General features: G+C 41.6%; 1 protein-coding gene across 1 annotated transcript in view; it reads left to right on the top strand.

Moving 5' to 3' along the window:
* The window catches only part of LOC133552995 (ensconsin-like), a 45980-nt gene that overhangs the window by 18510 nt on the left and 12364 nt on the right, over positions 1-15106 (top strand). Inside the window, 6 exon segments of the mRNA XM_061900702.1 lie at positions 678-773; positions 2279-2398; positions 4078-4220; positions 12409-12548; positions 12629-12855; positions 12919-13069. Coding sequence (XP_061756686.1) covers positions 678-773; positions 2279-2398; positions 4078-4220; positions 12409-12548; positions 12629-12855; positions 12919-13069 — 877 coding nt within the window.

Genomic DNA, 15106 nt, shown 5'->3' with positions numbered 1-15106 from the left:
AAATAACCAACTGAGAAGGTGCCTGGTATGTTAACGTAACATATTATTGTAAGATTCATTCAAATAACTATAACATATACAACATGCTATACGTTTACTAAACAATCTGTCACTAACTAATTGACAAATCCGATCAAATCTTCTTCCTCGATGTCGCTTCTAAACAATTCTGCCAACTCCACAGGTATGCGCCGCTTCCTCTTGTCGTTTTCTGCTGCATATTTCACTACGTCCAGCTTGTAATCTGCAGTACATGATTTCCTTTTCGGTGCCATTTTTGTTCAGCCCTTCTCAGTTTTTATAAGTTACCGCCAATGTTGAAATTATCCATTTTAATAGCTACGGCAGTAGCATATAGCATATAGCAGTTAGCATCTCATGACCACAATGCATTTCTGCCATGACCTTCCCCTGCCGAATTCTTTTCGGTTGTGGTGTGTGTGACGATTGCTGACGTGTGTGTGACGATGGCTGACATTTTCTTTGTCTCTTCCGCGAATGAGATAGATAATATTATTTGATATTTTACGGTAATGTATTAATAATTTCACATATAAGTCGCTCTGGAGTATATGTCGCACCCCCGACCAAACTATGAAAAAATCTGTGACTTATAGTCCGAAAAATACGGTAGTTGTGTATGATTTCAATTTCATGTCCATATGTTGCTGATGCAGGACTTCAGACCAGAGCAACCTCCTCACCTGCCATTAACAAAGCTCAGTCCAAAAGCCACCTATACCAGGGGACCACCACCCTCCGCAAATACACAGGTGTCTAAATTGAGTAATGACAAATAGTCACGCTATGCTATGCTACATACTTGCAGATAGGACAAAACAATCATGGGCTGGAAACTTTTGGGAAGAAATAGCATGCAAATACAGTACATCACTTGACAAGAATATTGTTGATGAAATGACATCATTTCAACACATCAAAGGTAACCAACAATAATTTTGAGGAAAAAGACGCAAAATGTAAAGCAACTATCTCAAAACAGCTTACATCAAAGATCTAATTTGCCCATGTTTTGCTTGGCCTTTTAATTTGACTTTTTGGCGACACACATCTTCTAAAAAAGGTGAGATTGACAATGTGCTACAATTTTCCAAATTCAGTGCTACAAATAGATTTGGATGTATGAATAGAACTGCCCTCGCTCATAAATACATTATATTGGGACATGTAACTTTTCGTTACAACTCTGTACAATATGCATTGTATCTGTTTCTAATTAGACCTCATACGTATTTTGTCTGCCTGACAATCATATTACAGAGCGGTATTGCCAATTTAACGAGTTCAGCTTAGCAAGTAATCAGAACCCCCAAAAGGTGACCCATCCGTGATGAAGCTTTGGGTGAGCAGAGCTATGTTTTTGTGATTAATCACAAGTTAAATTGTTATTGTTGACAGTCCTACTATTGATAACAATTGATAAAATGTTTTATGAAAGCAACAATTTGACACTGGAACATACAATATCATTTAATGTGTTTTTGAGGGTGGCTAAGCCAAGCACTTTTTTGTTCCTTGTAATCAAGGCAATTTGCAGATTGTGTTGTACACACCTCACCATACTGTATTTTAAGGCATTATATGTACGGTATTCATTAGATGGAACCTCCCACCGCCGCCACACTGTGCCTGACCTCTTTCTCTAATCTCCTGTAGGATAATCTTTTTGTTTTTGTAGAAATATTCAATGCTGTTGTTTTTTAGCCCTGCCACAAATCATGCATTTTAGCATCATATATCATATATTAAATGAGTGAAGTTTCCAGTCCAGCGGTAGTTTTGCTTCCACCTTTAGACCTTCAATATTAAAGCAAGCTGATCCATTCTTTGTCCTATGCGTGTGGCTAATTGGGCCACATAGTGTATTGAATCCAAGTTTTGCACGGCCTCATAATTCGGCTTTCTTGCATCTAAGCTTTCTTGCACTTTATTGATTTCATGGATTTTAAGTTCTCTGCTGTTTTTATGCACTGTTTAGTTAAGAGTAAGGGTGTGGTGCATGCAGGTGAAGGTGTCACAGGGCAGCACCAGCATGATGGCTTAGCTTGGGCTGCGATGAACAGGCAGTAGGCGCTAAACACTGTCTATAATCTACTTTGATTGACCGCTAAGCTAATGATGTTGTTATCAAAACACCAATTGTGTGTGTGTGTGTGTGTGTGTGTGTGTGTGTGTGTGTGTGTGTGTGTGTGTGTGCGTGTGTGCGTGTGTGTGCGTGTGTGCGTGTGTGTGTGTGTACGTGCGCGCTCGCAAACAGGCCCTCGCCGCCTGCCCCTGACGCCGTGGGAGAGCAATATGGTGAACCGTCTGCAGCAGCCAACACACTCCTATCTGGCCCGTAGCCGCAGTGCCATGAGTCTCACAGGAGAGCAAACAGGTAAACTGAAAGCCCCGCCCCATTTCAGTCAAACATTATCGATTGGTGCAATTTTTTTTATTTTTTTGCAATCCTGAGCAGCACAGTTTCAATGTTAATCAGATTTGGTGTGACTTAAAGCATTAACACTGTCTGAAACTTCCTTCACCAGTCTGTATCAGGCACTCAAAGCTCTCACCCACATACCAACACACACACACATAGACACATAAGCTGTTCAGGATGTAACTCCTAGTTGGTACATTGCCTTGTTTCCCAGTAAATGTCTCACATAGCTTCTAAAAATGTATTTATTCGAAGTCATAATCTAATAACAGAATGTAGTCATCTATTTGTGTATACTTTACTTACATGGTGTGATGAAAAATGTGTTTTTATTCAGTCTATTCGGTCTTTTTCTTGTCTGTTTCTCTTTACTTTCTGCTAATTAATGTCCAAACGTGCACTTTACTAACCTTCTTGTTTTTGTAAATATTATTACATAATAATAAAGTAACTTGTGTGACTAACTGTAGTTTTTATATTCCTCCACTATGCTCTACTGCAGGGGTCACCAACCTTTTTGAAACCAAGAGCTACTTCTTGGGTACTGATTGATGCGAGGGGTCACAGTTTTACACTTTACATTTTAAGTGTTTATATATATATATATATATATATATATATATATATATATATATATATATACTGTATATATAGTCATTTGTAAGTGTGATTTAAAGAAGAATAGCTAAATATATATATATATATATATATATATATATATATATATATATATATATATATAAAAATGGGTATTTCCGTCGTACATTTTTTTTCCTTTTACGGAAGGTTTTTTGTAGAGAATAAATGATGAAAAAACACTTAATTGAACGGTTTAAAAGAGGAGAAAACATGAAAAAAATGTAAATTAAATTAACCAAAGTGAACCATTAAATGAACCAAAATATGACTTATTATATCTTTGTATAAAATATTGGACACAGTGTGTTGTCAAGCTTATGAGATGCGATGCAAGTGTAAGCCACTGTGACACTATTTTTAATTTTTTTATTTTTTGTGTAAATGTTTTTAATGATAATATCAATGAGGGATTTTTAATCACTGCTATTTTGAAATTGTTACTTATATTGATAATATTAATTTTTGTTTCACTACTTTTAGATTGTACCGTGTCATGTTTGTGTGTCCTCAATTGATCTGTTTATTGCTATTCTGAATGTTGCTGGGTTGGGTTTGGTTTTGGAATTGGATTGCATTGTAATGATATTGTTGTGTATTGTTTTGTTGGAATGATTAATACAGTCATAAAAAATTAAATAAATAAATAAATTTATTAAAAAAAAAAAACGGCCAGCGGGTGACCTCTCTAGTCCTTGTGGGCTACCTGACGCCCGCGGGCGCCGCGTTAGTAACCCCTGCTGTACTGCATTGTTGACTGAAAGCATGAACTGACTTACGATTGACCAAGTTATGCCTTTGATCAGTGGTACTAATGTTTTCTTTTCCTTCAAACTTCTTCTGCTTTCATTTCTCACTCCTTCACTCTTCTCTGCAAACCTGCTGTCATGTATTCCTGCACACGCCTATATATTCCATCTCCGCATTTCCCTGTGAAAACACCGCCGCCCCGCCAACCTTGTACGTCACCTTAGCCATGCCTGTATGTCCTCGCTCAGTGTCCTGCCACCCCATGGGCTCCATGTCCTTCAAGACCATGCAGACCCGCCCCCTCTCTCACAGCCACAGTCAGGAAAGGAGTCTGAGCAGAGAGACGACCTCGTCCGTGCCTGCCCGCAGGAGGACCACAGGGACAACACAAGTGAGTCATTTGGTCATACACCACATTTGTATCCTCTCTCTTGCACATATTTTACTGTTTACAACTATTTTAAATAAAGGTCTCCCATATTGTATTATAAGTGTGTTGTCCGCAATTTGGCCTTGATGCTGGAATTTATAAAGTTTAAAAGTGCTTTTAATATGCACTACAAGAAAACCACCGTTTTTTGTGTCTATAGCTTTAAAGGCCTACTGAAATGAGATTTTCTTATTTAAACGGGGATAGCAGGTCCATTCTATGTGTCATAATTGATAATTTCGCGATATTGCCATATTTTTACTGAAAGGATTTAGTAGAGAATATCCACGATAAAGTTTGCAACTTTCAGTGCTAAGACAAAAGCCCTGCCTCTACCGGAAGTCGCAGACGATGACGTCACATGTTAAGGGCTTGTCACATATTCACATTGTTTATAATGGGAACCTCCAACAAAAAGTGCTATTCGGACCGAGAAAACAACAATTTCCTAATTAATTTGAGCGAGGATGTAAGATTTGTGTTTGAGGATATTGATAGCGACGGACTAGAAAGAAAAAAAATGTTTAAAAAAAAAAACGCGATTGGGACGTATTCTGATGTTTTTAGACACATTTAATAGGATAATTCTGGGAAATCCCTTATCTTGCTATTGTGTTGCTAGTGTTTTAGTAAGTTAAATAGTACCTAATAGTCGGAGGTGTACGTCCACGGGTGTGTTGACGCGCAGTGTCTCAGGGGAGTCGACGGCAGCTATGGACGACACAAGCTCAGCTTTTCTCCGGTAAGAAGCGACTTTTTAACCACAATTTTCTCACCGAAACCTGCTGGTTGACATTCCGTCTTGATTCATGTCCCTTGATCCATAGTTAATTTTCTCCTCCAGGAATCTTAAGGAATCACCGTGTGTTTGTGTGGCTAAAGGCTAAAGCTTCCCAACTCCATCTTTCTACTGTGACTTCTCCAATATTAATTGAACAAATTGCAAATGATTCAGCAACACAGATCTCCAAATTACTGTGTAATTATGCCGTTAAAGCAGACGACTTTTAGCTGCGTGTGTGTGCAGCGCTCATACTTCCTAAAAACCCGTGACGTCTTGCGTACACGTCATCATTACACAACGTTTCCAGGATGAAACTCCCGGGAAATTTAAAATTGTAATTTAGTAAACTAAAAAGGCCATATTGGCTTGTGTTGCAATGTTAATATTTCATCATTGATATATAAACTATCAGACTGCGTGGTGGGTAGTAGTGGGTTTCAGTAGGCCTTTAATGCTAATGAGCTGTGTTTGTCCACCAACCATGTGTCTCCAAGAAGTGTTATTGTGTAGCAATTTTTACACATACAGTGTAGGGTTGTACGGTAAACCGGTATTCGTATAGTACCGCGAATGAATCATATTTGGTACTATGCCGCCTCTAAAACGTACCGGACCTCCCCTCTCATTCCGTCATCGTCACGTCGTGTCGTTGTTGGTTTTATGAGCAGAGGAGCATGTTCATTATCAGCACACTCACGGAGTATTTCCAAGCAGACGCAGTGTGTAGACAAAAAAAAGGGAGAACTGTCGCATTTTGGCTTAAAAACTAAAGGTAAAGTTATAGCACTGAAACGCTCTCAAGAAAAGGCATGGTCTTAAGACATGGTTAGATAGCGAGCGTCTAAAGTTGAGCCGTACTCGGCAGTGTTTTAGCTACTTCTAAATCACTAATACTTGTCTCCATGACGACAAAGTAAGTTTCTTACAAGTATCATCCCTGCAGGACAAGGAATAGCTAAACATGCTTCACTACGAACCGTAGCTCACCGGCGTCACAATGTAAACAAATGCCATTGGTGGATCGACACCTGACATCCACTGTAATTATACCAAGTACAGCAGCACATTTAGTCAATACTACTATGATTATATCGATATTTTTTTAGCATCACAAAATCTTTTTAATGTTTTTAAAATTCATATTATGTTTATAAACACATGAGGACTTTGAATATGACAGATGGATGGATGGATGGACAGACGGACGGACAGTACTTTTGTGATTCCTTCAGGAGAGTTCCCTCAGGAAAATAAAAAAATGTATGATCCTGTAACGACTTGGTATCAGATTGATACTGAAATTTGTGGTATCATTCAAAACCAATGTAAAGCATCCAAACAACAGAAGAATAAGTGATTATTACATTTTAAAAGAAGTGTAGATAGAACATGTTAAAAAAGAAAGTAAGCCGATAATAACAGTAAATGAACAAGTAGATTAATAATTCATTTTCTAATGTTTGTACTTAATAATGTTGACAATTTTGTTTGCAAATACATCAAAGATGCTATTATAATCCATTTCCAATGGATAAAGCTTTGGCCTGGACAAGAGGTCATCAGGTGGTCCCCAACGTTCACAGAGTGTTTCGACCCTTAACCACAACACTCTCCGGTTGGTGGGTCAGCAGTGATTGGCCAGATCACTGCTCCTCTCATCCAGGCTTCCAGCTATTGTCCTCTCTTTTATGCCAGAGCCAACAGGAGGCACTCTCCGCCGCTTCTCCCAGCCTACGAACGGCTGTTTTTCTCAAGTGACCTCTCAATCCAACCTTTGTCATCAGATTCCACACAGATTGCGCAGGGAATCCTCGACAACCAACTTCCACAACCAAGTTGTTGGTACTTTGTTTTCTTCCTCTCTGCCGCTTCCTCACATCCCTCCTCCCACGGGACAGTAAGCTCCACCAGGATGATTTTCTTTCCCTCTGGGGACCACAAAACTATGTCTGGTCTCAGAGTGGTGGACAGTACTGCCTCTGGGAAGAGGAGCTTCCTCCCCAGGTCGACCTCCATCTCCCATCCCTGGGCCAAGTGCAAGAGGTTTTGGTTGGCTTGGCCTTGGACAACTGGTCTTTGACCCTCTTTCACGAAGGTGATGGTGCTCAGCAATGGTTTTGTTTTGGCTGGGTGTTTCTTTCTCCTCTCTTGCTCCAAGATGTCTGCGAGCATTGCCAACACCTTGTCATGGCGCCACCTGTATCTTCCCTGGGTCAATGCTGTTTTGTACCCAGACTTAATGTGCGCCATAGTTCCTTTACCGCCACACAACCTGCACAGCGGGTCCTCCCTCATTCCCCACCTATGCAAGTTGACTGGGGTCGGCAGGGTGTCATATACTGCTCGAAGCAGGAATGAGATACGAAACGGCTCCAGCCTCCACATTTCACTCCACGTCACGTTCCTCTTGGGAAAGTTCCACCTTGTCCAGGCACCTTGGGTTGCGAGCTCGATGGCTTTAGCTCTTTTTCCTTCTTCCTCAAGGTTTCGGACTTCATCCTTAATCAAGGTCCTCCTTTCCCTGGGAGTGGACTTGGACCACTGCTGGAAATGTGATGTTACTAGACCCTATCTTCCAGTGCAGAGGCTTCCGATGATATCTTTGGTCCTGAGAGATGATTCTGCCTGGGCAATAGCAGTGCTAGCGGCCCACTTCCTGCCAGATCTTGTTCTTATTCCAGCTTCCCTGATCAGCCGATCTTGGGAGTCCCTATATGTCAGGGAAAGTCTGCATTTTGCGACTTTAAACTCCTCCAGAACTGAAGACAGGGGGAGCTGGAGCTGGCCCGACCTTATGTAGAGCCCCGTAGATGTAAAGCTCGAGGGTATACCCAACCATTTCCGAAGGTGCTTGTTGAACTTCCTCTCCAACCCTTCAACTGTTGTTATCGCCACTTCGTACACGGTGAGAAGCCACATAAGTCTTTGGAGTAAGCCATGCTGGTAGATCCAGCACTTGTATTTCCCAGGCAGACCAGACTTGTCAATCCTTTTCAACCATTCTTCAACCTGATTTTCGGTGCTGGAGATGCTGTTTTTATCCGTCATAGAATCATCATACCACTTTCCAAGGCATTTAATAGGGTTCCCTTGGATGTTTGGGATTGCTTCCCCCTGAACAAGCAGCTTGAACTTTCCCGTTGTTTTTCCCTTTTGGATCACCAGACACCTTGATTTCTTGGGCTTGAAGATCATCTTTGCCCAAGTAGCCATACGATCCAGTTCCGCCAGGACCCATCTCGCCTGCACGTGAGTTGGTGTTATCACGGTAAGATCATCCATGAATGCCCTGTTTGCTGGTTGTTGACTTCCTGCTGCAGTCTTTGGTCCTCTTGACTTTATAATCGCTGCAGAGATGATCAGGTTCATTCCCATGACAAACAAGATGGGAGAGATGGTGCACCCTGTCACTATTCCCTTCTCCACTGGCTGCCATTTAGTTGTGAACATGGCTGCTTGGAATCGTAGCTTGATGTCTCCCAGGTAGCTGGTGATCATCCCCTGGATGTGATGTGGGATGTGGTAATGGTCCATAGCCACTTGGATCACGTTATGGGGAATTGACCCATATGCATTAGCAAAATCAAGCCAGACTATTGTTAGGTTGTCTTTCTTCTCCTTTGCTTCTTGGATAAGTTGGCCGAGGAGCCCTGTATGCTCCAGGCAGCCGGAGAACCCTTCGATACCGCCCTTCTGGATAGAGGTGTTAATACATCCATTCCGGGTCATGAAGGAGCTCATTCTTTTGGCCAGCACTGAAAAGAAGATTTTCCCCTCCACACTTAGCAAGGAAATGGTTCGGAACTGGCTGATCTTTGTGGATCCCCGTTCTTTCGGCACAAAGCACCCTTCTGCCCTTCTCCAGCTTGTTGGTACGGTTCCTTTGGCCCATATAACCCACATAAGCTTCCACAGCCTGTGTAGGAGCTTAGGTCATTTCTTGTATACTTTGTAGGGTATACCGCTGGGACCTGTGGCAGAAGCTGATCTTGCGTGCTTGACAAACTCTTGAACCTCTCTCCATGATGGATATTCTGTGCTGAGGGAGGATGTTGGTGGACTGATGGTACCAAGCCCGAGATTTCCTGGTAGGGCATTGTTTCTTGAAGGGTCACTGAATGTCTCTTCAACAAACTCCTCGACCTCCTCCTTAGAACTTGTTAGAGTCCCTGACCTCGCCTCTCCCAAAAGTGACTTGGTGAAGCGATAGGGGTCTTTTATGAACTGGGCTCGTGCAGCTTCCTGCCTTTTCCGCCTTTGCCTTTGCCCTTCAGCCCTTCTCAGCCTGATGAGCTGCTCGCGGAGGCTGGCTGTCAGTTCTTTTATACCTTCCTTTTCTTCCATGCTTGCCAATTTGAATTGCTTTCTCAGGGTTTTAATCTCCTTCCGAAGTTGTTTGATCTTTCTTTCTCTTCTGTTTTCCTGCTTTTCTGGTCTGGCTTTGTTCTCTCTCCTTGGCACTGTTCCAAACCGCTCTTTTCCCAAGTTGTAGGTGATGGCTGTGAGTGAATCCACCTTCCTTTCTACTGAACCTGCTTGAACCATTTCAAGCACCCTTTCCAGATCTTCATCGAGCATGGACCACTCCTTGGTCTCACTCATCTTAGGCCACTTGATTCTTTCCTTCGTTGGCTGGGGTGGGCTTTCTGGGATGGCATTTGAGGTTGTCCTTGTGGGGTTTTGGGGGATTGCAAGCACTGAGAGATCTCTAGGACTATGGTTTGCTTCCTGCCTAGGGTTCTCCTGCGTCTCACCAGACTGTTCGTCTGAGCGGTGTGCCTGTGTCCGTCCCTGTCCACACTTGGCCTTGTCCTTGGCCTTGCTCTGGTGTATTTTGAGCCCTCTTGCACCTTTGCAGATCTTTCCGCAATTGCACTTCACTTCCCACGCCTCCCCAGTCAAGGTGGTCTGTTTGAGCCTTCTCTGTGTCCGTGTCACTGTCCTTGTCGTTGCCGTTGAATCTGTCCTAGCGAGTCTCTCATCCTCCCCCCCTATCGGGAGACTCTGGGGGTATTGCTTATTTGTACGTTCGGTAGCTTGCTTGGTGCCCTCTTGCGAGTGCTGCAACAGGAGTTTCTGGCCCCTGTTAATAGAATGATAAATGACACAATATGTTACTGCATATGTCAGCAGCTAAATTAGGAGCCTTTGTTTGCTTACGTACTAGAAAAAGACAAGTTGTCTTGTATGTTCACTATTTTAAGGACAAACTTGCAATAAGAAACATATATTAAACATAATGTACCATAACATTTTTAGTTAAAATAAAGCTGATTATGAATTTTTTTGCGGTCCACTCTAGAAAAGTATCGAAAAGAACCCAAAAGTATCAAAATACATTTTGGAACAGGTACCAAAATATTGGTATCGGGACAACACTAATACACTGTAACCAGTGGTGGGGAGAGAAGCCAACGTTTTACTCAAAAGGGAAAAAGTATTCATTGAAATAATTACTTAAGTATTCAACCCTTTGGGTAATATTTAATTTTCTTGCCTTGGAGTAACTAAAGGACGAAAAGTTTACAGTGTATATGCACATACATGTTCACACATACACATTACTTCGATTGCCAGGCTGCCCGCTACAAAAAAATGCGGCAAAAGAAACATTGTTTGCGGTCTTAATCATTTGTTTTGCTTTTCATTACATTTCTAAAGTGCCATCAACTGTTACGTCATCATGTCATATGTACCACCTGTCTCCCACCGGGAGCCACAATCTTGTCAAACATTGTCCCGTCTAATTTCAAACAGTAAATATGATAAAGTTTATTTAAAATGAAACCTTGAAATTAGAAAATTCTTGATTGTATTGCGTAAGGAGTGTACAGTTAAAATTGTAAAGTTGTTATAATGGTAGTCAGTGGGGATTTTTTGTCCCCATGACACTACACCATAAGGTTTGGAATCTGACAACAAAAATTGGAACAATGAATTAAAATTAATTTGATCAATAATCGTATGTATATTGAGGCCTGATATTTACACTAGTACCTCATCCCTTTCACGTTAACTATATGGATGATAGCTTATTTAATGCCATTTTTTTCCCAGCCATCCATCCATTCACTTTCTACCGCTTGTCCCTCTCCGGGTCGCTGGGGGTGCTTTCAAAATAAAAAAAAACTGACATAAAGTTAAAGTACCACTGATAGTCACACACACACTAGGTGTGGTGAAATTACTCTCTGCATTTGACCCATCCCCTTGTTCCACCCACTGGGAGGTGAGCGGAGCAGTGGCCGCGCTCAGGAATCATGTTGGTAATTTAACCCCCAATTCCAACCCTTGATGCTGAGTGCCAAGCAGGGAGGTAATGGGTCCCATTTTAATAGTCTTTGGTATGACTTGGTTTGAACTCACGACCTACCGATCTCACGGCGGACACTCTAACCCAGTGGTTCTCAACCTTTTTTCAGTGACGTATCCCCTGTGAAAATTTTTTTAATTCAAGTACCCCCTAATCAGACCAAAGCATTTTTGGTTGAAAAAAAGAGATAAAGAAGTAAAATACAGCACTATGTCATCAGTTTCTGATTTATTGAATTTTATAAAAGTGCAAAATATTGCTCATTTGTAGTGGTCTTTCTTGAACTATTTGGATAAAAAGATATAAAAATAACTAAAAACGTGTTGAAAAATAAACAAGTGATTCAATTATAAATAAAGATTTCTACACATAGAAGTAATCATCAACTTAAAGTGCCTTCTTTGGGGATTGTAATAGAGATCCTTCTGGATTCATGAACTTAATTCTAAACATTTCTTCACAAAAAAATAAATCTCTAACATCAATATTTATGGAATATGTCCACAAAAAAATCTATCTGTCAACACTGAATATAATAGATGCCGTGTACAGTATACAACGCTTGTGTAGTTATGCAAGCTACTTCACCAACATTACACTCACATTTCAACAGCAACATTATGCTCGGTTAGCCTGTTTGCTGATAATAATCAAACTTACAGCTCCCTTGTCTGTAGCTGACTGACAGATATTTTGCAGAGCTCCAGGCAGTATGTTTAGAGAAGCTTGATTTTTAACAAATCTGTCCTTCATGAAGTGGTGGGTTGTTTACACAGCAGGTCAGTAGTGGCATCATGTCCATGAAAAAGGAGGATTTTCCTTTGTGACGTCATGAAAAGCCACAACTTCAAAAGCTATCATTTGAACGTGTCCCAAAAGTGGAGCAAGCCATCATCAATTAAGAAAACTGATACATTTGTTTGTACGTTTGGTGCACATAAATAAGCTTTAAGGACACATTATACTATTAAAATCTCGTGAAAATATAACTTTTCCACAATAAAGGGCATTAAATAGTATCATAATGTCTTTGTTTTAAATGTCTTATGCAGCCGCCGCAGAAGAGTCGCGACTCTGTCAGGAAGTCATGGAGCAACTTGTCTTTGCCTCTTGGTCCTGCTCTCACTTTACCTCTCAAAATGCGCTCATCTCCTCCAACCAAAAGGAACAGCTCAGCATCGTCTCCCGGCAGGTAGAAAAAACATACACATGGAATTTTATTGTTTTCTTTCGAGGTTATTTGAAAATAAAAGTGTTTTTAACGATTACTAGGCCACCTCTTAAAGCCACAGTACGCCCTCCAACTCCCAAGATGCTTAAGTCTCCGGGGGCGGAGGACCCTGGAAATTTCCGCCCTGTCAGGGTGATTTCGGACATTTATCGCCCTTCTACGCCCACCAAATCTCCAGAAGCGAAGGACGAGCAGGTCCTCAGTCCTCCTCAGCCGCTGGGCCACAACAAGAGCAGCAAAGAGCAGTCAACAACAACAACAACCAGCGGTGAGTTTTTGTGGTCTCATTTACACTGAAGGTGATCTCATTTTCATTTATGATTAATTCTAGAACGCATAAGCAGTCCCTCCCCCCAGAAAACTTCTGCTGGGACCACAGATCGGGAGGAGGCGAGCCGCATCTTGGCAGAGAACCGGCGGCTGGTTCGCGAGCAAAGAGAAAGGGATGAAGAGGAGCGGACGCAGCAGGAGGAACAAGCAAGGTACATTTCTACTAAGGCTGAATACCAATCCTCACCCTACTCACAACCACAAGCCCTCACCCACCACCATTGCACCCTGGAAATTAAGCAACAAGGGGTAGGACTTTGTGATCTTCCCTAAGAATTGGGACACCACTTGTTACGTCACTGCATAGTTTATGTTCAGGCACGTAAGCGACTACGTAGTTACATTTGCACATACGTCCCAAAATAACTACGGTTGAGATAGTTTTTGTTTTTTTTATAATTCATCATGCTTTGGTTGATGAATAAACAAAGAACGGTACGGGGAAGAAGCCGCCATCGACGACTGTTGTCTCTTGTGAATTTTTTGCAGGTATGAAAAGTTAAGTGTTTTCACCCTCGCAACCTTTTTGTCAATACCGTATTTTTCGGACTATAAGGCGCACTTAAAATCCTTTCATTTTCTCAAAACTAACTTATAACCCAGTGCGCGTAATGTAAGGATCAATTTGGGTTGTGCTTAACGACCTCAAAGCTATTTTATTTGGTACATGGTGAAATGATAAGTGTGAACAGTAGATGACAGTCACACATAAGATATACGTGTAAACTGCAATATTATGGCAGTCACACATAAGAGATATGTGTAGACAACACCAAAATTGTATATATCGCATTGAAAATTAGTACAACTTTGTTAAGCTATGAAGCTGCACCGCTTGATGTATTGTACTCTGCTTCATTATATGAGTATTATTATGGTGTGTGTATAAGGTAAGACATATTATCTGGCATTTTGTTTTGCAATATTATGCAAAAGCAACTTGTCTTACCTTCTGGTATTTGCTGATCTGTATTTGGGATCTGCATAAGTCCTGAAAATTTGCACGTGTTCGCCTCTGTAGTCCGTGCCAACAGTGTAGTCGTTAAGCTTCTTCTTGTTCTCTATCTTCTTGTTATGGGGCATTCATCCTCCGCTTTTGCCATTTCACTTTTAATTTTCCTGAAGGAACTCTCCTGAAGGAATCAATAAAGTACTATCTATCTATATATATATTTGTAATATAAAGTAGTGTAAAGTTTGAACTTATATCTGTCAGTAAACTCGCCATGAAAGCGCTAAAACATAGCGGTGTAGTGAATTTACATTATTCACCCAAGGAACTTTTTTAGAGAGTTCCAGTCGGACAGTTTTTCCCGAGACACATTTCCGGCCTTGTTATTGCACTAGTGAGCCACGGATGAGGAGATGCTGCTCCGTTATTGATTGAAGTAAAGTCTGAATGTCATTAAAACAGTTCGCTCCATCTTTTGACACTTCTTCCACTCCCGTCCTTGCATGCTACAACAAAGATGACGCAGAAAAGACGCTGCCGAAGGTGAGCCACATAAATTTGACCGCCCACAAAATGGCGCATCCTGAAGAGACTCTCAGAAAGCGGCTTGAAGATGATCTGTAAAACATAATCTATGTAACATGTTAACCAAAGAACCACCATTACATGTTACGTAGACCACAAGATAGTGTTATCGACGTAGAAAAAAAAAAAGACCCCTTTAATACGCCGTATAATCCGGTGCGCCTTTTGTTTGAAAATAGACCTGACTAGACCCGCTCATCTGCAGTGCGCCTTATAATCCGGTGCGCCCTATGGTCTGGAAAACATGGTATTTTAGCCTAACGTTTGCTAACATGGCTAGCTGGCTAACGTTACAAACTAACATGTAATATGTTAAATCCCGGGACAGCACAGTGGAAGAGGGGTTAGTGCATGGGTTCAATCCTGGGCTCAGGATCTTTCTGTGTGGAGTTTGCATTTTCTCCCCGTGACTGCGTGGGTTCCCTCCGGCTTCCTCCCACCTCCAAAGACATGCACCTGGGGATAGGTTGATTGGCAACACTAAATGGTCCCTAGTGTGTGAATGGTCTGTCTATCTGTGTTGGCCCTTTGATGAGGTGGCAACTTGTGCAGGGTGTACACTGCCTTCCGCCCGATTGTAGCTGAGATAGGCTCCAGCGACCCCAAATGGGACAAGCGGTAGGAAATGGATGGATGGATGGATGTTAAATCC

Source organism: Nerophis ophidion, linkage group LG05 (assembly GCF_033978795.1).
Source record: "Nerophis ophidion isolate RoL-2023_Sa linkage group LG05, RoL_Noph_v1.0, whole genome shotgun sequence".
Classification (NCBI taxonomy): domain Eukaryota; kingdom Metazoa; phylum Chordata; class Actinopteri; order Syngnathiformes; family Syngnathidae; genus Nerophis; species Nerophis ophidion.
The sequence above is the reverse complement of the archived record's forward strand: the minus strand, read 5'-3'. Positions and strand labels throughout refer to the sequence as shown.